At 38.2% G+C, this 23,708-nt stretch overlaps 1 protein-coding gene across 2 annotated transcripts in view; it reads left to right on the forward strand.

Moving 5' to 3' along the window:
* The window catches only part of col5a1 (procollagen, type V, alpha 1), a 103,030-nt gene extending 79,597 nt beyond the window's left edge, over positions 1–23,433 (forward strand). The window contains exons 39-66 of one of the 2 annotated variants that reach the window (XM_038304989.1): positions 224–331; positions 437–526; positions 1,067–1,120; positions 1,345–1,452; positions 1,534–1,641; positions 6,880–6,933; positions 7,068–7,121; positions 7,204–7,311; positions 7,394–7,447; positions 7,547–7,654; positions 9,736–9,789; positions 9,979–10,086; positions 10,234–10,287; positions 10,385–10,438; positions 10,533–10,586; positions 10,707–10,760; positions 10,857–10,964; positions 11,084–11,137; positions 11,219–11,272; positions 11,536–11,643; positions 11,778–11,831; positions 11,920–11,955; positions 12,043–12,096; positions 12,187–12,454; positions 14,399–14,511; positions 16,752–16,820; positions 20,833–21,066; positions 21,252–21,398. In XM_038304989.1, coding sequence (XP_038160917.1) covers positions 224–331; positions 437–526; positions 1,067–1,120; positions 1,345–1,452; positions 1,534–1,641; positions 6,880–6,933; positions 7,068–7,121; positions 7,204–7,311; positions 7,394–7,447; positions 7,547–7,654; positions 9,736–9,789; positions 9,979–10,086; positions 10,234–10,287; positions 10,385–10,438; positions 10,533–10,586; positions 10,707–10,760; positions 10,857–10,964; positions 11,084–11,137; positions 11,219–11,272; positions 11,536–11,643; positions 11,778–11,831; positions 11,920–11,955; positions 12,043–12,096; positions 12,187–12,454; positions 14,399–14,511; positions 16,752–16,820; positions 20,833–21,066; positions 21,252–21,398 — 2,523 coding nt within the window. Of the gene's footprint in view, positions 1–223; positions 332–436; positions 527–1,066; positions 1,121–1,344; positions 1,453–1,533; positions 1,642–6,879; positions 6,934–7,067; positions 7,122–7,203; positions 7,312–7,393; positions 7,448–7,546; positions 7,655–9,735; positions 9,790–9,978; positions 10,087–10,233; positions 10,288–10,384; positions 10,439–10,532; positions 10,587–10,706; positions 10,761–10,856; positions 10,965–11,083; positions 11,138–11,218; positions 11,273–11,535; positions 11,644–11,777; positions 11,832–11,919; positions 11,956–12,042; positions 12,097–12,186; positions 12,455–14,398; positions 14,512–16,626; positions 16,696–16,751; positions 16,821–20,832; positions 21,067–21,251 lie in introns of both variants that reach the window. The other variant, XM_038304988.1, reaches the window with a different exon arrangement.
* Positions 23,434–23,708: the final 275 nt, after the last annotated feature.

The following is a 23,708-nucleotide window of genomic DNA, read 5'->3' on the forward strand; positions in this document are numbered from 1 at the left end:
TTACGGAATAGTAATCTATAGCGTTTTGCTTTTAATCTCTTGATTGACCAAGCTAAACATGACCTACATGTTCATCTAGACTATTTTGGGGCTATAAATACCCATATGTAAAACGCAGAAATGCCCTATATTATCTTTTTTATCGTGACCTTATTTTAGTTGACATGTTTCGCTTTTGTTTACCATGGATATCTCTTAAGCTCTTTTTAAAAATTGTCTATAGGGACCAACAGGTGAAACCGGGCCTAGGGGAGATCGGGGTCATCCAGGTCCTCCAGGACCACCTGGTGAGCACGGTCTACCTGGAGCTGCTGGAAAAGAGGGGGCTAAGGTAAAACTTTGTGGTCTAAGTCAATGGTCACATTTCTCACATCTATACACCATTTCATTAAACTATTATTCATTCAAACTAATGTCACTCTATTTTCACCTGTAGGGTGACCCTGGTCCTGCGGGCCCAACTGGTAAGGACGGTCCTCCTGGGCAAAGAGGTTTCCCTGGAGAGAGAGGTCTGCCAGGCCCTGTGGTAAATTATCTAGTTTTGTCTCTCTATTTAAATATGCCTTCCTACATAATCGATATTCTTCCTCCATTGTTATTTCATCATAACGTCTGACTGCAAGCTTCAAGCTATTAAAATGCTGTAGCAATTTGTCAAAATAAAACAAACAAATAAAAAAACAAAAGCAGACTGAGTTCTGACTTTCAAATAGGAATAGGTTGTTTATTTTATATCATATTTCCATTCTAATGTTATGATGAAGTCAAATATATTTTCTTATTGCAAACATGATACCTAGAAATCATCTGTAGAAGCAATTCAGTCTCTAACATCAGACATTCTAAGTTATGCAGCACACTACCTCTCTCTGTAATGATGGAGCAGATTCGCTGCTGTATTGGTAAAGAACTGTTTTTCTCCATCTGCTCAGCTGCTGCTTGGGAGACTGCAGGAGGTTTTCTACCTCATGCTGTGCCTGTTTAGAGATAGGGAGTTTATGAGACAGGATGCTTCCTCGACAGATGTGTTTCTTTTCTCAATCCTTTGTTTAATTTTACTTTGCAGGGGGCTCATGGTCTGAAAGGGAATGAGGGTCCCCAAGGCCCACCAGGCCCTGCTGTGAGTACAATTCATTTCCTAACCCTTCTTTAATCCCTGCCAGAAAGTAGCCATTTATGCTAAACTAGCTTTACTGAAAATTCCCCTTAAAAATGAAATAATGGTATGTAAAATCTACGACTTCTTTTCACAATCTGGCTTATGGGACTGAAATGTTAGTCTTTTTGGTTGGTTATTTTTTAAGTATTACTTTGATGACTAATATTAATATATTGCAATTTAAGGGTTCTCCTGGTGAGCGGGGTCCCGCTGGCCCGGCTGGACCTACAGGTCCGCCTGGGCGTTCTGGCCCACAAGGACCCCCAGGCCCTGCTGGAGAAAAAGGTGGACCGGTAAGAAGCCCTTTCAACCAATATGCTGTGAAAAGTGTTGCTTTGCCTTTTTTCGCTGACTGTGTGATGTCACAATTTTAGGGAGAAAAAGGACCTCAGGGACCAGCTGGAAGAGATGGTATTCAAGGACCTGTGGGTCTACCAGGACCTGGAGGACCCCCAGGACCCCCCGGAGAGGATGGAGATAAGGTCAGTTCCTTTACATGGCCTGATTCCCTGTCTATCTAAGGGAAAATGGAATGTGGCAAAGTACAGTTTTCGTTAAAGTCTGTGTAACTTTTAAGTGTTAATTGAATGTTTAGGAACCATATAAAAAGCAAGAACACAAATTTTCCATTTTTACTTGTGTGAACACTTTTCTTATGCGATAGAACCTACTGTCTAAGAGTTATTTCTAAGATTTTTTTTTTCATAAACAAGTTTCAAACAGATTTTCTTCTTCTGGTGCTCACAGTAGGAAATTATACATTTCACCGACACATTTCAATCACTGAAACGGTGATTTGACAGGGCTGAGGTGAAGAACATTCTAGGTACTTGTTGTTCTTCACCTTTATCCATTTGAGCCGACATATTAAACCTTCATCCAAGTTTCAGTCATCTAGGTGTTTGTTTGGTGAAAAGGTTAGAGATAGCACTTCCCTTTTCATTACTGTCACCCTAATGCTGCTCATACTATTGGCAGTTAGACAGATAAACAGCAGGTCACATGTTCTGAGGTTTAAATGTATCGCCTTGACGCCTCATTAGCTTTATCCTTTATCCCTAATGTCATATAATTTGTATGACAGAAGAAATTATCCTAAAAGGCTTTGATTTGTCCTTTTAAGAGGTTGCTCTTTTTATTTGAGCTTCAAAGTGTCCTTTTATAGAGGAGTTGCTCCTTTCTTGGTCAGTAGCCTCTCAGTCTCACAGTGATGTAGAACTGGCTTCACTGTGGACAGTGAGACTAGTTTAAACCACAGTGGCTCCTGATTGATTTCTTGTCATCTTGAGTGGAACAATTTGTGCCAGACAGTTGAAACTCAGACGCAGTTGAGTGTTTCAGGGGGAAAAAGATCCCAAACAATTTCACCTTCCAATCCCCGATTTCCTTGGTAATTCTTTAAAGTTGTCTTATGTAATTATTATTACAAATATTCATGCATTAAAAAAAAATAAGACTTCCTATTCATTCCATTAGCATGTGTGTATCCCCTTACTCTAAAACACCAAAGCTGAGATATAAACCATATATCTTCTCACCCTATTCACTCTGACCTATACTCTCAAAGAGAAATTTGTGTTACAGCGTTTGCATTGATTTGCAGATCTTTAATAGTCTAGCCATCCGTGTTACTACTTTGTGCAAACAGAGAGGAGATCGGAGCTGAATTTAGAAGTAGGGACTCAATGTGCTGCTGTCACGCTTTAGCATTCAGAGGTAAGAGCAACTCCTTATCCTCTCTAAAAACATTTTCAGTAAGATCAACATAAGGAAAGTCAAAGGATAATCTCTCCCTTTTGAAAAGCGGCTCAGTTCTAACCTGGCCCTACATTGGTCCCTGCAGGGAAGATGGACAAAGGCAATACTGGGGGTATTTGCTGTGTGGATTTAAGGGATATTTCTACCTAAAGTTTACACAAAATAATACACTCAATGTTCAACACTGTGAGGTGGGAATGAACCACTTTAAACACTGTTTCAGTACATGCATTGTCCTGCTCAACTCACAATGATTTTAGGAATATTTACCCAATACACAAAAGCTTTGATAGTAAGGTTAAAAGGGCTTTATTTTGCATGTTTAGTGCTTTTTCTAATGGATCCAATTATCTTGTTTTCCTTTGGCTGATAGTATTCAAGTGACTCATGATAAGTCCCCCTTCAGATGTAAATTATAATTTTGAGAAAAGGGAAGTGAGGAGCTGAAAAATAATTTATCCATGGCTAACAATTAGTTTTAAAAACATTTCACATCAGCTTGTTTATGAATCTCTATCCTGACAACACAGTGACACTTTGATTGCTTACTTAAAGTTTATTTTAGGAACCAATAGTGCTCCATTATTGACAATAAGGTTGTATTTACATGCATTAACAGGTAGGTGAACGTTGGAGCTTTGTATGCAATAGAGCATAGAATAGGATCAACACAGCCTCATCTGGAAAACTTTTTATATTTTCTACCTTTCAGTCAATATGAAGTGACAATTTTAATCAAGGAGTCAGCTGTCTACAGGCCTCTCGCATGTAGACAGCTGAAGATAGGCACCAGCACCCCTTGCGACCCCACTTGGGACTTAGCGTGTTAGAAAATGGATGGATCTACAGTATTACTAATCTATTATTATTATTGTTGTTGTTTTTCTAGTTGTGAACAGTTCTGGAAATGATTTGGTGATGAACAATTAAGCCCCTGTAATCCACAATACTTCTACTACAACTTTTCTACTACAATTTTTTTCCCATTCACAGATGTGCACAAATCCTCAGAATTACTTAAAGATTGTTGCAAAAAATTGTTAAAAGAGTGGGGTGAAGTAAATTTATTATAACAAATCGAAATCCAGGAAACAGAGCAGGTCATTTTTTATCTGATAATCGTTTTCTGAGGTTATTTCTCCTTATATTGTGGATCATATCCACAATTTTAGAAGAAAAACTAAAAGAAAAATGGAATGAATATTGTTTGGGCATTTAGAATAGAACCCAGAATTAAAGATTCTTTCTACGTATCAGTGGACAGGAGGTTCGGTTTCCCACCAGAGCTCAGGATGTTATTACTACAGTAAAAGCACATGCTTTTGTTAGGGGTCTGTACTAATCGTTAGCAAGGGTGCAAAAAAATGTGCCCAGTTCTGTATTTGCTGAGTCATATTAGGAAAGAAAATGCAAAAATTGATAGAAATAGCTAGAAATTTGATTACCAGCTCTGTGGGTTTATTTGTCATGCTGGAAAAGTCAAAACATATTGACACTGGAGCAGACATGGGCAATGTGGAGTCAACAAGTCATCTCCATGTCATGTATTTGTTCTACCCAGTCACTGAAGCAGGTGAGTCCAATCTTCACCGTGAATTAACCTGTGCAGATTGGACTCACCTGGTTATTTGGCTGGGTAGATTAAATACATGACATGGAGATGACTTGTTGACTCCACATTGCCCATGTCTGCACTGGAGCCATGTCTTTAAATTATTTTCTACTGTTTGATTTTGCTATCAGTACTGACAATAAGCTGGTAATTTGTGTTTGTAGCAGTTTATCTCTCTCACATAGGTTTTCTATCAGTGCTGATTTGATTTTAAGGTACTCGCTTAAATAAATCATAACCTTGGTGTTTAACTTCAGATAATAACCAATGATATTCTGAAGCTCCATTGCAAACAAAATTTTCTTCTGTTTTGTCTTGTTGCAATTATTAGAAGTCTAGCCTTTGTTTTCCTTTGTTGTGGCAAGATTATCATCAGTAGGGGGGTCCTGCGTCTCCTGTTTGATCATAGTTTGTCCCTATTTTTTTAACATTCCCCGTTCCTTAAGATCAGTTTTCTGTAGGGGGAGGCAGACTCAGATGTCCACTGTTGAATAAAGACATGCATACTTAGTGATTCACTCTACAAATGACTCCCTTTTCACTTGCGATCATGAAAAATCACCAGTGTTATTAAAAAAGTAATACTTACACTAACAGGCCATCTTTTATAACACCCTCATAGAAACAGACTGGGCCTCCAAAACTGATTTATATCTTCTTGCATAAATTCAAAAATGCATGTAAACCATGCTTCACAGGTTTTGGGCCATCCATACACGATAGCATCACATAGCAGATTTCTGGGCTGCACATCCATGCTAGAAAACATTCAAATGGATCTCTATAACCAATCTAGCGGCTGTGGAGGCCAATGAAAACTAATTGTGATATTCAAGAGACTAGCTGTGGGAATGGGAGTAGCCACCGAATGAATGGTCATAAAAATATTGAAATGGTCTCCATGCACAACTGAACTACTTCCTGAACTTAAGGCAGCTCTTTTTGTTTTCTGTCTTTTTCTACTGGATGAACTGATTAATCCTGGTGTGCCTGAGTTCATTAACCATGGTCAGACACTCACTTGATATATTTTTCCTAATATCTGACAGTCCCACTTGGGATAAGGGTGACGGAAAATGGATGGATGGATATCTGACAGTCCAAATGAATGAAGAGTTTCTTAAATCCTAAAACCAACCAAGATAGTACAAACAACCATGTAAAATTAAAAATTATTTTCTTTCGCTTTTTAAATGCTTAATTTGAACTCCATCAAGCACATGAAGCTGCTGCCTTGTGATCAACTAATTTTCTACTTGGGTTAACAGGGCGATGCACAGGTGTACCTAATACAGAATCTATCCTCTTACACTAGTTTACATGATTTTTTTTTTGGACTTTGCACTTTTTTACTTATTTTTTTTAAGATACTTTAGAAATTATACAAACAAAAAAATTAGACAATAACTGTTTAAAACATTGATACTGGTAAACAGGTCATTAGTCTCAGAAACCTCATTAAACTTGATTAATGTTAAACTATTAAGCAACCTAAAATCAGTTACTTTATTGGCTAAATGTTTTAGCAGAATTGAACTTGAAAAAACTCAAATTACCCTAAGCTGTAAGAAAAATTTAGAAAAATGTTATCGTTATTTATAAAAAAGGGTTAGGGTTATAAAATACATTTTAATATTCAGTTCTGCCTGGGAAAGATGAATTGCACAACAGCTTCTTTGCCATTACACATCCTAGTGACCAGATGTCCATAGCTGCAGAACATGGGAGCCCTGATATGAGTTTAGGAAATCTTAAATGAGGAAATAAACAGTATGTGACATTACTGCATTACTCAATAACCCCTATTTCCTCATATTGCAGAGTACTTTGACATGTCTTACTTGTGAGAAAGACATGGATGGCTAGTATGATTAGCCAGGAAGGTAAAGACAGCCAAGTCAAAGTCAATTAGCTTAACCTTCAATGGGTTTCTATTGCGATCCACTACCATGATGTTGTTTGTATTCAGGTCACTGTGGATGATGCCAAATTTCCTCATTGTGTCCAAAACTATTTTTCATCTTTCCATCCTACTTTTAAAATTTGTGACATTTCTGTAACTATTTGGATTCAAATATTTTACAATACTTTCAGCTTCTTTTTTGGAAACATTTGTTTTTTTGCCACACAGTAAAATGTATCCAAAGATTTATTTTTTTTATTCATCTTTTAATTATTCAGTCCCAGTTTCTCTTACATAAATTTCAATCTTTAAAGAAAATGGCAAAATGTAGTAGGTTTTAAATTAGCTTTAACAACTATGTCATAGTCCTGAATAAAATATTGTATTTTTTATATCCGGTGTGATTTAATGTGCATCACTGCATTAAAAATGGTTCTCTTTTTACAGGGAGAACTTGGAGAACCTGGACAGAAAGGAAGTAAAGGAGATAAAGGAGAACATGTAAGTTTGTTGCATGCATATAATATATTATTTCTGAAACTTTTTGTATCATGTATGTTATTTTGTGGTGAATACCAAGATTTTATATAATAAAGAAAATAGCTCAAGGGTTCTAATGATGTGCTTCTTTCCAGGGTCCTCCAGGTCCTACAGGCCCTCAGGGCCCTGTCGGTGCACCAGGTCCTGCTGTAAGTGTCCACTTTGTATATGTAGTTTTTGGTCTAACAACTCTATATATTGATCCACTTCATAACCTCTTGGGTTTTGCAGGGTGCTGATGGAGAGCCAGGTCCAAGAGGTCCACAGGGCATGTTTGGCCAAAAAGGAGATGAGGGATCAAGAGGTTTCCCAGGACCACCAGGCCCAGTCGGGCTGCAGGTGTGTACCAAAAAATGAGAGGAAGATTTTTGTCTTGATTTAGACTAGAACAGCAAAATCTAATCATTTTCCAATTTTCCAGGGTTTGCCTGGTCCACCTGGTGAGAAAGGTGAAACTGGAGACGTCGGTCAAATGGTGAGACGGTGTTTTCCAATACTGAATCTGATTGTATTGCAAGCAGCATCTAGATCAAATGCATTAGTAGCACAAAATTACCTTTGTTGTCTATTATAGGGCCCACCTGGTCCTCCTGGTCCCAGAGGTCCCTCTGGTCCCCCAGGAGCTGACGGTTCTCAGGGGCCCCCTGGTGGTGTTGGAAACCCTGGTGCTGTTGGTGAAAAGGTAAAACTTTCCATTAAGTTTTTTTTTATTCAAATGATAATAAACACCTAAAAAAATCTAGAGCTCCCATATTATTATCCCTAGTGCTCTGCAAAATCATTTCAGCTGTGTCTTATCTGATTTACAGTGACTGATGTATCTTAGAAGACTTAGAAATATGATTCAGATTTAGTTATTTTTGAATTTCCTCTTCGTGGTTTTAAACTATATGACTGAAAAGGTAAGATTAAGATGAAGCAACTTTTTTTTCCCTTTTAGACAGTGGTGCAACAGATGAACTGAATCAAACCAACATAGCTGTAAAGGAATATGTCAATAAAATTGAGCAATTATTTAACTTATTTTCAGTTTGGCAGTACTGTAAACCTCTTCAAGGACAGTGAAAGACTTGATCTGACTGAAGGGATGGATCGGATCAGGATGAAAAGTTAGCGTTAGTTTGTTCCCTCATTTTTTTTTTTAACGTTTTTCTTGCTCATCTTTTTCCTACATGCATTTATAAAAAAAAAAAAAAAAAACTACTTTCAGTTAAAATTTGGGTTTAACAATTAATTATGACGAAATCTGGATCAGTAGACATCGCTGTTCTCAGCTCAACACCTGATCAAACAATAGATATTATAATACTAATGAGGCATTTCATAAAGCCCATTTTCTTAAAAATACCCCTTAACATTGGCTTTGGGTTTGTTAAAGCTAAAACATTCCTATTTATCTCTGTAAAATAGGGTGGACCTTTTGTACTATCATAGAGCGACAGAATAACACCAAACCCAATGGAGGAGAACGCTACAAATTAAAGCACATGAATACTTTATTAAAACCCTCTTTGTGATAGAGTTCTTATTTTCTACTGGTATTTTATGTAAATAATGTTTGCTTTTGCAGCTGATGAGCTGCTGAGCATTCTGTACACTGCAAAAAATATAAATCTCAATAAGTTATTTTTTCTTAAAATAAGTGTGTTTTTCCTTGATTTGAGGAGGTAAGTAAGACACTTTGCCAATGGAACAAGACAATTTCCTTTTAAAATAAGAAAAAACTATTTTATCGTCTTATTTCAAGTAAATATTATCTAACTATCTTATTTTAAGAGTGAAAATACTCATTCCATTGGCAAATCATCTTATTTACCTGCTCAAATTAAGGCTAAATATACTTAATTTAAGCCATTTTTTACTTATTTCTGGATTGTTTTTGCAGTGTAGTGATGATGTGATTTGTTTTATCATCTTCAGTCAATACAATCACCTTTTGCTGCTTCATAATTCCTGCCCAACCCACACACTGCTTCTCTTTGCTAATCGCCCTTCAGCTGAGATGGCATTTTATTGGCTGTTGCAGTGGGTTGGCAAGCAACAAAACTCAGGCTCCTGTAAACACATCCCTCTTGTATCTGAGATGAGCAGCTGTCTTGGTATTTTTCAGTTGTCAGCAGATTTATCCAGGAGACGCATTCAAGAACGTAAGCAGGCTTACATAGTCCAAGATGCAGAATTGCATTATTTAAAGCATGTGTTGCTAAAACTTTAAGGTTCGGTTATGCTTTTTTTGGAAGGCAAAAACAATGAGCCGTCTATGCTTGAGGGAGTCAGGATGTGCTGATGGCAACACATCACCGCACAGCCCCAATCATGCCTCTGCAGAACTCTTCTATCAATTTGCTTTTCTCCTTCCAAACATGACATGGGAGAATATTTTCTCACAAAGCAAAGCAAGTGCAACAGACTTTATCTTTTAAACCCCAGCTGACATTGACAGTGAATAACGACATTGTCGAGCATAGAGGTGAGTCAGGAGGGCAACTATTCAGTAGGGGGGATAGGAAAAAGGTAAGATATATGGGCAGGGTCCAGGGAGAACAGTGAGGTCAGCACACTCTTTGCCCTAGCCACCCAATCTGCTCGCACTTGATGGATTGAAATCTCTTGTGTCACGTCTTTTTTTCCCATTCAGGTGACAAGGGCAATGGGACGGTCACGGTTGCTGCAAATGATGGGATATGTTGAACAGGAATGGACGCCTTCTGATTATGTTTCTCACAATCTTTAATAACACTCCTCCCCAATGTCTTCTCTTAGGGAGATGCTGGTGAGACAGGAGAGCCTGGACTTCAGGGAGAAGTTGGTCCACCAGTGAGTAAACAATCTGTCTTCTGATTTATATGAGTGGTTTAAGCTAACAAGTTCTAAGCCTGTGACAAGCTTAGAATTAAAATTATAGCTTCATGAAACATTATAGCTTCATAAAATAGTAGGCTTTTGCTTCTTTGCAGCCCCCTTTCGTTGTTGTTCATCTGCTTAATGTTTTTGATATTATCTTAGGGTCCAAGGGGAGAGCGTGGAGAAAAGGGAGAGGCTGGACCTGCTGGTGCTGCAGGACCTCCTGGCCCTAAAGGTCCACCTGGAGATGACGGCCCTAAGGGCAGCCCTGTAGGTTATAATCTCCATCCATCCATCCATCCATCCATCCATCCATCCATCCATCCATCCATCCATCCATCCATCCATCCATCCATCCATCCATCCATCCATCAGACTGATAATGCATTTTCTTTTCTTTTTTTCTCAAATTTTCAGGGTCCAAGCGGCTTCCCTGGAGACCCTGGCCCCCCTGGAGAGCCCGGTCCAGCTGTAAATATCCACATGCCTGATCACAACTAAGCTCAGGTGTTTTCATTGTTTAAAGGATACGTGTTTTTGACTGAGGTTCTTTTTGTTTGTAATTTAGGGTTTAGATGGCCCACCTGGTGATAAGGGAGACGATGGAGAGGCTGGTCAGGCTGTGAGTGGTTTGGCTTCTTGTTAGAGGTATTAAAACTATGCTTTTTCATCATTTTCATTTCGTTGTTAATGGTTGTTCTTCCTTTTTAAATTAGGGTTCACCTGGACCCACTGGAGAGTCCGGTCCTTCTGGACCACCCGGAAAGAGAGTAAGTATCATCTGGTATCTTTCCATCTAATATAAGAGAAACGGCTTTCAGATTCTAGACTATAATGTTCTATCTTGGTATTGTACTTTGATCATCTTTTTCAATTCATCATCTAAATAGGGGCCTCCTGGAGCTCCAGGGCCTGAGGGAAGACAAGGCGAAAAAGGAGCAAAGGTAACTAACTGTCTGTATAAAAAGCTAATTTTTTGTGTGTGTGAAAAACCAACTGCAGTTGGTAGGAATAAAACCAATTTGTTTTAACCTCAAAAGGGAGAGCCGGGCATTGAAGGTCCCCAAGGAAAAACAGGACCTGTGGGGCCTCAAGGATCACCTGGAAAGCCTGGTTCTGAAGGTCTCAGGGGTATTCCTGGTGCAGTTGTAAGTACACCTTTTATAGTATTGAAAATATGTAAAAAAAAAAAATTTTCTGGCTAAAAGCAAAAGATTCACACCATATTTATGCTTAAATATTCTTAATGACTGATATTTGTTTAAAGGGGGAGCAAGGACTACCTGGTCCTACAGGCCCAGATGGACCACCTGGACCTATGGTAAGTAAAAGGAGCAGCTTTGCTATTTGCTTTCAAATATGCTGAATGGAGTGATCTAAAGGAGTTTTGTTCCTCCCACAGGGCCCTCCTGGTTTACCTGGTTTGAAAGGAGACAGTGGTGTTAAAGGAGAGAAAGTAAATACTTCCAGTACCATTAAAGTCACCTAAATAATTTAGAGAACAGGCATAACATTAAAACTAATGACCTTGTTCAATAACTGATGAGTTTCATTAGTCTTTGGTTGTCAATTTAACATTCTTTGTAGTCACTTTGCCTGCAAGATAAATTCTCATGCACGAACACATGAGAATCAATCTTGTACGATTGTGGCTCACATTGTTCCAGACCAATAGTTTTTTAATTAATGTGTTATTGACAAGCTGCTCTCTGTCCCCAGGGTCATCCAGGTCTCATTGGTCTGATTGGAGCTCCAGGCGAACAAGGAGAAAAGGGTGACAGAGGTCTGCCTGGCCCTCCAGGAACTCCTGGTCCCAAAGGAGATAATGTGAGCAATACAGCCAAGAGGGGATCAACACTACTTGAACCATTAAATCTATCCCTAAGAGATTTGAACCAACTTAGCAGCCAGATGTTCATATCTGAAGCTTGGCAATTGACATATTTTCCTTTGTCCATTAGGGTATTGCTGGTCCTACAGGTCCTCTTGGTCCAGTTGGACCTCCCGGCTTACCTGTAAGTCTATCTTCTTTACATTAGTCTATTAAAAACTACTGTCCTGTCTTGGCTGGTATTGATTTCCGGATATTCTTTGTGTTTTTAGGGTCCTCCAGGTCCCAAAGGAGCCAAAGGATCATCTGTGAGTGATTAAGAATCAGGATTAGACTGGAAACAATAAAAAGTATACACCAAGGATGATCATTGTTTTTATTTTTTTTTGTCTTAGGGCCAAACAGGTCCAAAAGGAGAAACTGGAACCCCGGGTCCTCCTGGCCCTCCTGTGAGTAAATACACTAAGATCATCAGTTCTTGTCAGTGTTTACAGCTACCTTCTTAGTGTTTCAACAGCTTGTCCATCTGTCTACAACAGGGTCCTCCTGGTGACGTCATCCACCCACTCCCCATTCAAACTTCCATGAAGGGGAGAACACGTAGGAACATCGACGCTAGCCAGATGATGGACGACGCCGCCATGGACGCCAACTACAAAGACTACGATGATGGCATGGAGGAGATCTTTGGGTCACTGAACTCTCTGAAGTTGGAGATCGAGCAGATGAAGCATCCGCTGGGCACACAGAACAACCCAGCTCGTACCTGCAAGGACCTCCAGCTGTGCCACCCTGATTTCCCTGATGGTTTGTCTCATCTTCTGTATTTATTCACAAAGCCCTTCTGCTCCTGCCATTTTTATATCCTGCTTCCGGCATAAATAAATGGGGTATTGAGCTCTGTTACTGATAGCGAAATCTGAAAACTTGCCATATGTGGCGTTTCAATTTTCGCTTCCCTTTAGTAAGTCATGCCCAAAACAGTTTTTGAAGGCATTGAAATTGATTTTAAATTAACGTGTTCTTTTCCAGCCCCCGTGTAGATCTTAATTATAAGCCGAGAAGGATATTCCTTCATCTAAATTAGGTGTAAAAGATCTAAAACATGCTCACTATTCTCAACAGACCTGATGTAGACATGACTTGTTAGGGTCCTAGATTTCTGATGGCGGCAGCCTATGTTAAACACTTACACCCAATATTTGAGTCTCTCAATCATCTATTTTAACAGGAAGGTAAATATAAATGCAAAAACCTCTGTTCATGCTAATCCCCTAGTATAAAACAAAAAATAAATGGAAACAATTTCCCTTTATTATTACTCAAATATATCATAACATTGGATTATTAGAATGAACAGAACTTTTAACTTCATTGCTTTTATTTAATGGGGTATAAATGTTTAAAATAGTAAAAATAGGTACCAAAATCTCCATTAGTGGCACCTCTGACAGTTTCTAAAATACAGATCATCTAGTAATAAGCCATTTTGTAATAAGGTTTTGGTTTTTATTATTCAAGTGTCCACTAACTATTAGAAAATATTTTTTATTCATTATCCTAATTGGGATAAAAATAATTGCTGTGGTCAGACTTGGGTTTAAATTGATCATTATTAATTGTATCTCCTATTTGGTGCAAGCTCTTAAAAATATGGTTAGAATCAGTACTTCTGGTATTTAAGGCAACATGTTCTACATTTGGTTCCATGAGACTATCAATCTATCAATTAATTTTGGTATTTCTGAAGTAAAAAACAAATTTCTTATTTGGTATAATATTGCATCTGCCAGTAATGATTGGCCTGCAGGATTAACTTTTTCTACCGTCAATACCCACAACAGCAATCTGTATTTGCCAAGATGCTTACGTTGAGTTTTTGTGGTACTTTGATAAAGGAAGTAACCAATGAATGTGGATTAAGCATCACTGGTAGCCCAATGTAGTATTTCCATATAGCATTACAGAAACATCTGCTTTTCAGATATCATGAAAACCTAAATGCTGTTATTGTGTTTAGCAGTGGAATGGCACTATTTTGCATAACTTGTGTCAAGGCTAAGTCCTTCTCTCTACCCAAGCATTGATCAATTTTATGACTAAAGAAGTGTGTGTGTCTGTTGCTTACCTTACAGTTTGGCAGATACCTTGGAAAAAAGACAGTGTTAGATTTTTTTAAAATCATCTTTTTGTAACTTTTTAAGTCTTTGTTGTTGAATAAATACCATAAGATATTCTGATTAGATTTCAATTCTGCAGTACCTCTCCCTAGTGTCATGATCTTTTAATCGATAATCAATGACTCCCTGTGTCCCAGGCGTATAAAGTGGCCAGTTTCAATCTCTTGAAAAAAGGAAAGAGAAGTGATTATGCAATTTTAGTAAAGCATGGGTACATCCATTTTTTATAAGTCAGGAAATTGCAAGATGGAATGGCAAATTGAAGGTTCTGCAATAGTTACTAATGATCTTTGAGTATTCAGACTTGGTCCAATTTATCATTGTACCCAAAGCTTCATTTAAGCCAAAGGGATTATAAACAAAACTCTCTAGTTTTATTTTCACCTTCACTTCTCATTAGGGATTTATTGTGTAAAAATACAGATATACTTGATATCAAGATGTGATTCACAGATATACCATATACTTACTAAAAACTGAATAAAAAATGGCAGGTATCACATACTTTACACCTTCTACTAAATGCTTTGCTTGTCCTCTAATTGTCTTCCACTGTTCTTTGTGTCGGCAGGTGAATACTGGATTGATCCGAACCAGGGCTGCTCACGGGACTCCTTCAAGGTCTACTGCAACTTCACAGCGGGTGGAGAGAGTTGTATTTTCCCGGATAAAAAGTCTGAAGGGGTACGTCTGGCTGCGTGCACGCAAGGAACTGATACACAGGAGAAAATGCAGCACGCACAGAGGTTAAAGAAGAAAACATTCAGTTTGCGATCAGGATTCAGAGCGAAATAATGTTTGCAGAGCTCCGCAGATAAGGAAAAATGGTTAAATTTCCCCTTACATGCTGTGCATATGTTATAAATATCCTAAACACCTCGAGAATTCCAACTGGTGTAGCCGTATAATTAGCCTCTGTTCAATTGCCTACTGTGATGTGCCTAGAAGAGGTGGGGAATGAATCATCAGTTAGATTTTACAAACACCAGACAACATTCTCACCAACTTACCCAAAGTATTTGTATTTATATGAGTGCTACTTTGACATGGAGCAGAGAGAACTGCTTCATATGAAAGCAGAGGCAGGTGACAGACACAGCGAGAACACTTTCTGCTTCATTATGCATGAGTGTGTGGAAGAGAGGAGTGAAGCAGAGTGGAGGAACACTGCCTCTGACAACTTGAGGGTTGTGTAGTAGCACAAGTGCTACAGCCATTTTAATGATCCCACTCATCAAGCCTCAGAGGGGTAGGGGGGTTTGCTTAAGCCCGGAATAATGAAGCAGACTTTTTATAGCCTCCCCGTTGATGGGCTTCTCTCTCGTTTGTGTCTGAGGAAGAGAGAATACTAGTTTTGGCACTGATGCTAAAAACCTTCCCACATGTTATTAAAAGATCGCTAACTTATACTGTCCAGATGGTGTGTAAAAAAAAAAAAAAAGCACAGCACAAGAGATGCTGTGAGGAAGGAAGTCGAAGCTCTGCTCAGTCCCCTCTGAAAACGGGAGAAGGTTGCCCTTCAAAGCAGCGGGGGTTTAATGTATGTCTTCTTTCGCAATCATTTATCCTTCATTAACACATTAGGCGGCTGCTGACAGTTTCATATCAAACCTTGCTCGCTAATTATAGAGAAATCTATCATTGTCATGGCTGAGACGGTTAAGAGCTGTGGCCTGTTGGCCCCGTCACAGATTTAAAGGGCAGACCAACATTACAGCCTGGTGGCAAACACGAGCCGCAGGGAGGAAAGCAGCAAGGCAGTGCCTGGATAAAGTATTCATATCCCTTGAACTTTTACATGGAAACGAGTTTATTAGGACTTTATGTCACATAATTGAGAATTTAAAGCAAAAGTACATTAGAAACCTGAAGAGTAGTTGTAACCATCCCCCATTACTCTGATACCTGTAAGTCTGTGGAAAGCAAATGTCTCTTTAGTAAATACTATGTCATTTATTCTTATTATACATAAAGCCTTTCTGTAAAGGCCAAAAATGAACATTAGAGAGCAAACAAAGAAACACCCTAGGTTTTTTTCTAAAATTATATTATTTTAAAAATAGCATTGGGCCGTAAAACTTTGAGCATCTTACACTTTACACAATTACCAAGAGCTGTAGAGATGAGTATTTCAGTAGGGATACTGAGGGATGATAGGGAAATGAAGAGACCTAAATATTGGCAATCATGAAAGAAGACCTGTTGGAAGCTGCAAATGACTGTAGGCTGGATTGGAGGTTTATCTTTCAGCAGGGCAGTGGCTCTCATCTTACAGCCAGAGTAACAACGGAATAGTATAGATCAAAGGACATTGTTGAGTTACATTAAACTTAGAATCTATGACTAGATTTGTAAGATTTCAGATGTAAATGCAACGAAACATATTAACAAACTCAAGCTATTCCATCTTTTATAAATGTTAAGGGGGATTAACACTTAGAGTGATCACTGGTATTGTGCCAGAGGACCACCAGGCTGCACAACACAAATAAAAGCATAAGCATTTAAAAAAATATTACATGCAGGCAATCGTTTATTATCACTGTGTACTTATGAATATTTCAGCAGCAATTAGCTGCCAAGTGCAGTTTGTAAAGTAGCAGAAACCTGCTGCTTAAGTCCAGTAAGGCTACTTGATCTGAGTTTCAGATCTGTAGGAATGATCAGAGGAGAAGCAAAGGAGAAAGAAGATGAGTTGAAGGGGGGCGGGTGAGATTTCTGTCAAATCAGTTTCCTTTCTTTAACACAACCTTTCTTCCCCCCTCCTCTGCCTTTTTTTTTGTTGATCCCTGCCCCCAGGCTAAACTCACATCCTGGGTAAAGGAGACTCCCGGTTCCTGGTTCAGTGAATTCAAACGTGGTAAACTGGTAAGCCTGACTTTTAAGTCCCTTTCCCTTCCCTGAACACTTCTTATATTTTACAGAGCAAAATGGCAAAATGGCCCAAAGACTCGCCAGGCACTTGGTATAGTCGTTACAAGAGAGGTTCGCTGGTAAGTGGCTCTGCCTGCGGTTCCAGAGTCCCGGCTTTGGCCTGGACTCTGCATGGTTGGTTCTGGTTCTGCACTGTGAAGTATGTATCAAGCCTGGCACTTTCTTGTAGATTCATAATTCAATAAGATGCATGAGCTACATAAGCTACATTCTCCTTCAGTCCAGCATTGAGAAAGAAATGGAGGAAAGGTTTGTGGAAAGAAGGATAACTTGATGTAAATTTGGAGTTTCACCAATTTCCAGCTCTGTTATCCAGTCCATTATACCTCTTCTCCATGAAAAGAGCTTTTCTTAAGTAACTCAGTGCCTTTACATTATGACAATTACACCCCATGCCCACCCTTCTGATTTCTTTCTTAAAAAAAGTAGAGCATTTATACCCAAACATATTTATATCCCTCTTTGCTGCTGCTATCAGCTGATCCTATAGTCTTACCCTGATATTATAGCTCCAGGTCAATTCAGTCATGGCACTTAGTTACTACCCACAAGCTTCTGGGTCCTCGGTCTGTTGGCTTGTGATGATCAAGAGGTAATGTTTCTCCTGAGACGTATACATGGTGTACAGGGCAGAGAGTGAATGGGGATCAGCCAAGCTGTTCCTGAATATGAACCACAGTGCTGATATTCAGAAGCCTGCATTGAAGAGCAAAGTCTTGGATTCAATGTAATATTCATCATCTGGAAAATAAAACTGGAAAAAAAGCTATTGGTTTAACCAGACTTGATTTCCAAACCTAATCCCTTCTAATTCCACCCATCCATCCATTCAGCAAATAAGGCCCTGTGAATTTCAGATTCCTTAATTTTAAAAAGTACTGGACTTTATTTTTTGAATATCAGCACTGTGGTCGTGTGATATGCATGCGCATGCAAGTGTGGGCTCCTGTGCAAACAAAAACAAGTCGAGTAAGTCAAACATCAAGAATTGGACTGCTTGCTGCTGTAGCTGCATGCATACATTCAGCATGCGCTCTGCACTCAGTAAGTCCTGTTTGTCTGCAAGGCGAAGTGGATCTAATGGATTCCTGATGGTTGGTATTCAGATTGTCATTTAAGGCCATTGAAATAAAATGGATCAACTGGGATTGGTTCCAGATGTATCTAATAAGTCTGGATAATGAAGCCCTATAATCGTCTTAAATGGATGTAGCCCATGCAAGCATGAAAGTAGGGAGGGTGGATTCCGAGTTAATTACAAGGTATTAAGCATGTAATTAACACCCTAGTTTCTTTTCCAATTTTAAAAATATGCTTATGTGGGTTTTAGATACTACACATATATTCAGCTAAAGTGTCTAAGTCTGCTTTAGAAGTTCCACATTGAATTTTAAATTGAATCATAGCTTTACAGCATGAAGTTGCAGCGTAGTCCTGCATCAGTTATCCTTTTGTAGTGATTTAATACACATACATTATCAAAAATGCACATATGTCATTCAGGAATCAGGCTGGTATTTAAAAAAAATCACTACTTTTATTAAAGCCCAAAGCTTGTAATTAATCTATAAAGTAAACACACTTTGTTATTTGGTGCAAGAACAGATTGAAAGAATTATCGTTTTTTGCAGCTTGCATCGATACTCATATAAGCTCTGATTTAATAAGAAAAAATGAACAGTTTTATGCAGAAAAATTGAAAATTAAAACAAGCAAAACCCATTTTAAATTAAGGTATAAAGTTGGCATCAACTGAACTAAGACCCTAGGATTTAGCCTTTCTGTGCATACATAGTTAAGTATGAAGACTATAATAAGCAGTCAGTATCTCAGCTGTAGTGAAAATTCTTCTGAACAACCTAAGTGTTAAAAAATGTATAAAAAAAAAAGCCCAGATCCACAGGATATCTGATCTATTCAAACAACTCCAATTATTTCTGCATTAGCCTGTTATTTAAAATCATGACTAATTATTTCCACTGAACAATTTTGTCACTAATCTTATTAATTATGCTGTGTTACAGGCAACACTGCAGTACAGCTAATGTTGTTAAAACAGAGATAAAACAATTTAGAAATTACCCTTTTTCTTTATGATCTATAGCTTTTACTGTTTTACTGAAAATAATGTTTACTTAATATTTTTATGAAAGGTTTTTGCATTTTTTTTGTCTTATAAAAAAGAGAGAGATCAATTTGTGTCAAAGTTTCAATGTTTCAGATTCACTAAAGCTGAAATCGATTCCAAGTGAGAAAGCAAAAAGTTTGTGACCCAAGCTGACCTAAAAAAAACTTAATGATAGCCAAAATAAAAACTAAAAGGATGATCAATTTGATGTACGATCACATTTAAGTCAATTTGGGGATTTTCCACCATTTACAGCGCCACGTTTAAAGCTCAAGATTTTACCCTTGTTTGTTAGCAGCTGAGTGAAACATAAAAATAGGAAAGGTAAAGCACCTAAACTGTTAAAATATCAGATTTGCATCATTATAACACTACCTTAGTGGGTCTTATCTTGCCGGGAGTTTCTTATGAAATAACCTTGGATAGTAGTTAAGCAAAAGTTTAAGTCGGTTAATGAGACACTTAAAGCTTTCCTCACGTTTAAATTTTTCCCCTGAATCCATAAACACTATCTCTCAGTTTTGTAATGCTGTTGCAATGTTAATCTCTTCATGTGGTGTTAATAAATCTGATTCTAAATAGTTTTTTTACCTTAAGCTGCTGGTATAGATGGCAGATCGGCTGACTACAATTGGAAAGCGTTTAATAAAAGCAGAACTCATTGTTTAGAACAGTTGTGAATAAACTACTGTGGGGATGTTTAGGAATCTGCTTGCACCTATATGGAGATAAATAATATGTGGATAAAGTGTGTCCAATATTTCACAGAAAGTACGACGCATGGAAACTGGGTGTTCAAACAATAACTAAAGGAGATGTTTATAATGTTGTAATGGCTTGGCGTATTATGGTTATTTTAAAGAAGTGAATCTAGCATTGTCAGCTGGATCTGCTTTTGTGGAAAATCCCTGACATCCAGTCTATAGAGGTTTCTGAAACATAGCAAGAGCTGCAGCCAACAACTGTGTCTAAAATAATCTTTAAACTTATTTCACACAGGAACTTCTCAGGTTTCTCCACTAACTCTTTCTTTAGAAATTATTTTGTTGAAACCCTGTTTATTCAAAAGTATCATTATAGTTTGCCCTATTTGCTTTACTCTCACTAAGAGGACAACAGTCTCAGAACTTTGGATCTAATGCAAAGTTTTTGAGGTTTGAAGATTCATAAAAAAAAATTTAAATAAAGTTTGATGGCTGGAGTCTCTGTAAGGTGGAAAACATCCTCATCTTAGCCTGACTGTTCAGATAAGAATTTGTTTTTTTTCCAGATTGATGCATCGCCAGTCTGTAAAAATGAAGAGATCGCTCTTTCTTTTTTATTCTTCCTCCCAAACCTGTTCTTATTGCTGGTGGTTCAGGCATCAAATCTATAATGGTGACAAGTGATAAAAAAGCACAAAAAAAAATCCAAACTGATCTATATTTCGTCTTTGTCAATGTTGCAATTTCCACCGGCTAAAGTTGGACAGGCTATGACATCAATCTAGGTTTGAAACTGTGTCTAAACTACAGCAGAACAGGAGGTGAAAATACAATGCTGATATTATTAGGGACTGCGTTGTGGTGAGTGAAGGGCAAACTGGAAGGGCGACATACCCTCAGCAGACTAAAACCAGCCTGATACCTTTAAACTCACAGATTATATACAGTTTATATATGATTGCTTAGATTATTTACTGATAGCTAATTCAATTCAGAGTTCAGTATATTTTCCATCTCCCCCCTAAAAAGAGAAAGTAAAAGCAATTTCAGTATTAAGATAATGAAATAGAATAATTAGGTAACATGTCCAAGTTACATTAGACTGAGGTGTATTGGCTCGTTTTCATATATGTCTCCTGGAAATATGTTGTTTCTCCCATCGTTCACCTTCTTTTCTTCCCATCTTGTTGTTAAAGTGGAATCCTGGTTTTCAATTTTGTGTTCTTACTTTCACCCCAGCTCTCTTACGTGGATGCTGAGGGAAATCCCATCGGCGTGGTCCAGATGACCTTCCTGCGCCTCCTGAGCGCCGCAGCCCGGCAGAACATGACGTACAACTGCTACCACTCCGTGGCGTGGCAAGACCAGCAGCAGGACAACTATGACAAGGCCATCCGCTTCCTGGGATCCAACGACGAGGAGATGTCGTATGACAACAACCCCTACATCCGCGCTGTGGTGGATGGATGTGCGGTGAGTTGATGACCTTGAGTTTGTAGTTTTTTCAGACGAACACAGTCAGTGAGCTTTGATTTTCTTTTGAAGTGGCTCAGTCAGTTAGATCCTTGAAACAGCGTGTGATGTTTTGAGTCTTCCGTTTGTTTTTTCTCTGGCATTAATTCCCCCCCTCCCGCTATGCTGCTCTCCTCCTTTTACAGCTGAAAAAGAGCTACGAAAAGACTGTACTTGAGATCAACACTCCGAAGGTGGAGCAGGTACCTTTTGTGGACATCATGTTTAACGATTTCGGCGGTTCCACACAGAAGTTTGGATTTGAAGTGGGGCCCGTCTGTTTCATCGGCTGAGACCTTTCACCAAGCAAATGGAGGACAAAAAAAAAACACAACCTACTTTTGTTTTTCAAAACGAAGATAAACAATTTAAAAAGTAATAGGACAATGCTATTTGTAAAAAAACTGTTTCCATAAAGCAACAAGAGTTCAAACATAATTATGACAGGATTACAGCGAAAAATCTAAAGGAATTGAGAAAATAACCTTGAAACCCCACTGTGCCTTCTTTATCATGTGCAAGTTTTGAAACTGGAGTCTGCCTCCTTCCTCCTACACACAAACTAATGGCCCACCCCCATTCTTCACGTTTGATTTTGATCCTTTGGTCTGAAAGAAACAACGAAGGCGACCCTGAGAGCTGCAGCCGTTCCAGATGGTAGCAGTATTTACCACGGACAAATTCCGATTCTTTTTTTTATCATGCTCCCCACCCATCCCACCCGGCTCTCCTTTATCTCCCTGCCTTTTTCCACCTCGCTGTTCTTGGTTTTGTTTTCTTGTTTGTGCATAATTGTCTCCCCATTCTCTTTGGAATGGGCCTTATATATTTATATACATATAAATATATATAAGTGATTTTTTTTTTTTTTTCTTATGTTTGTAAGTACATTCTGTATATTTTTCCTGGTAATGTTTATTGCTTCTGGCTTCAAAACATGCATGTGACTGTACTAATCATGAGGTCGTCCAACAAGAAACGTCTTAAATCTTAGAAACGCATCTAACCCGAGGATATTTGAATTGTTAAATGAAAAAAAAAACAACAAAAATAATAATTTGGAATTCTGTCTTTGTGGAGCACACTTTTATTTTCTTTTGTAATTTAAGAACAGATCAGAAATAAAAGATGAAAACACGGTCTGTGATATAAAGTACAATACATTCCTCATTTTGTACCTTTATGAACAAAAGCCCTCTCTGGTGGAAGTGTAATTAAGTTAATAAACTGCTTCTGTACTTTTTGCTGAAATATTCATCTTACTGTGCAGTGGAAGGTAATGAAAAAAAGAAAAAAAATCAAAACCTAGGTGCTATTTTCTCTCCTCTGTGGTGCTATGTATTTTTTTTTTCTGGTTTGTGTTGTTTGAATAAAAGAAAAAAACTTGTGGCGACAATACTTGCAACGCTGGGCAGCGCCCCCTCCCTCCCCCCCTGCTGACTCGGTTTACGAGATGGATCTCTGCTGCAGCCGCTTCCCTCCGTTAAGGATTCTGAATGGCATTTCTCGGTGTCGCCACCCGCTCAATGGAATGCACAGATCAGATTAGTCTACCTGTGACAGATGTTAGAAAGACAAGAGGGAAAGATCTTGAAAAAAAATCCATATCGCCCCCCCAACACATTGGGCTGGTGGAGTTGGCAAAATGGACATGTTGCAACAGCTCTAAAGGGATATATTGCACCCTGACCAAATAAATATTTAGCTTTAAGGAACTTTTATGTTTGAGAAACAACTTGAAAAAGTCACAAAATTAGCCTTTCTAGTAAATGTTGCTCACGCAGGGATGGTTTTCCTCATGTCATAATGCTTTTTTTTTAACTATGCACTCTCTATGCTTATGACCACTAGTATCTACCACAGAATTTTTACAGCTCTTTATACATAGGTTTGTTTTATTTTCCGTTTTTTTTTTTTATCTATATGTGACTTGAAGCCTTTCCTTTAGGACGACTCAGTATGCTTGTAGATCTTTGGCTCTATTCTTCATGGTGCGGCAGCACATCTACATTAATCACTTTGCTCTCAATGAACCGGAGAAAAAATTTAAGAAAAAAAAAAATGCAACTTTTATTTTATAAATTTCCAGATTTCGCATTGATGCTGCCTTTGCTTTGTTTTACTTTGTAGATTTCCATTTGTAGTGTCTGGTTTTTTGTTTTTACAGTTTTTTTTTTTTTTTAAATAAAAACAGAAAAAAAGAACCTGTGTTTAAGGGTGAAGAGGATAGAGTATCATATGGGTTTTTTTTTATGTCAATAAATTCAAGTTTACTGTGGCCATCCACTCCTGTATCTCTTTTGAAGCATTAAAACCTATCTGTACGCATGAAACTGTAAAGTTTTTTTCCTTGTGTTACAAGTTTGTTTGAGCCACGTGATCTCCACTCGGCGCTCCGTTTCATCAGGATACATCCGTTTTCTGGTGCCACCGACGGGACAAGAAAGTTCATGTCCGAGTGTGAAGTGGAGAAAAAAAAATGATGAACTTGTAACTCTTACCAAAGCCAATGTCCATATGTAGTATATTTATTGTAATATTTAAAATAAATGATAAATGATACCATAGTGAAAGTCTAAGAGGCCCACTCTTTACATGCACAC

Source organism: Cyprinodon tularosa, unplaced genomic scaffold (genome assembly GCF_016077235.1).
Source record: "Cyprinodon tularosa strain WSP-4 unplaced genomic scaffold, ASM1607723v1 ctg55, whole genome shotgun sequence".
NCBI classification, from domain to species: Eukaryota; Metazoa; Chordata; class Actinopteri; order Cyprinodontiformes; family Cyprinodontidae; genus Cyprinodon; species Cyprinodon tularosa.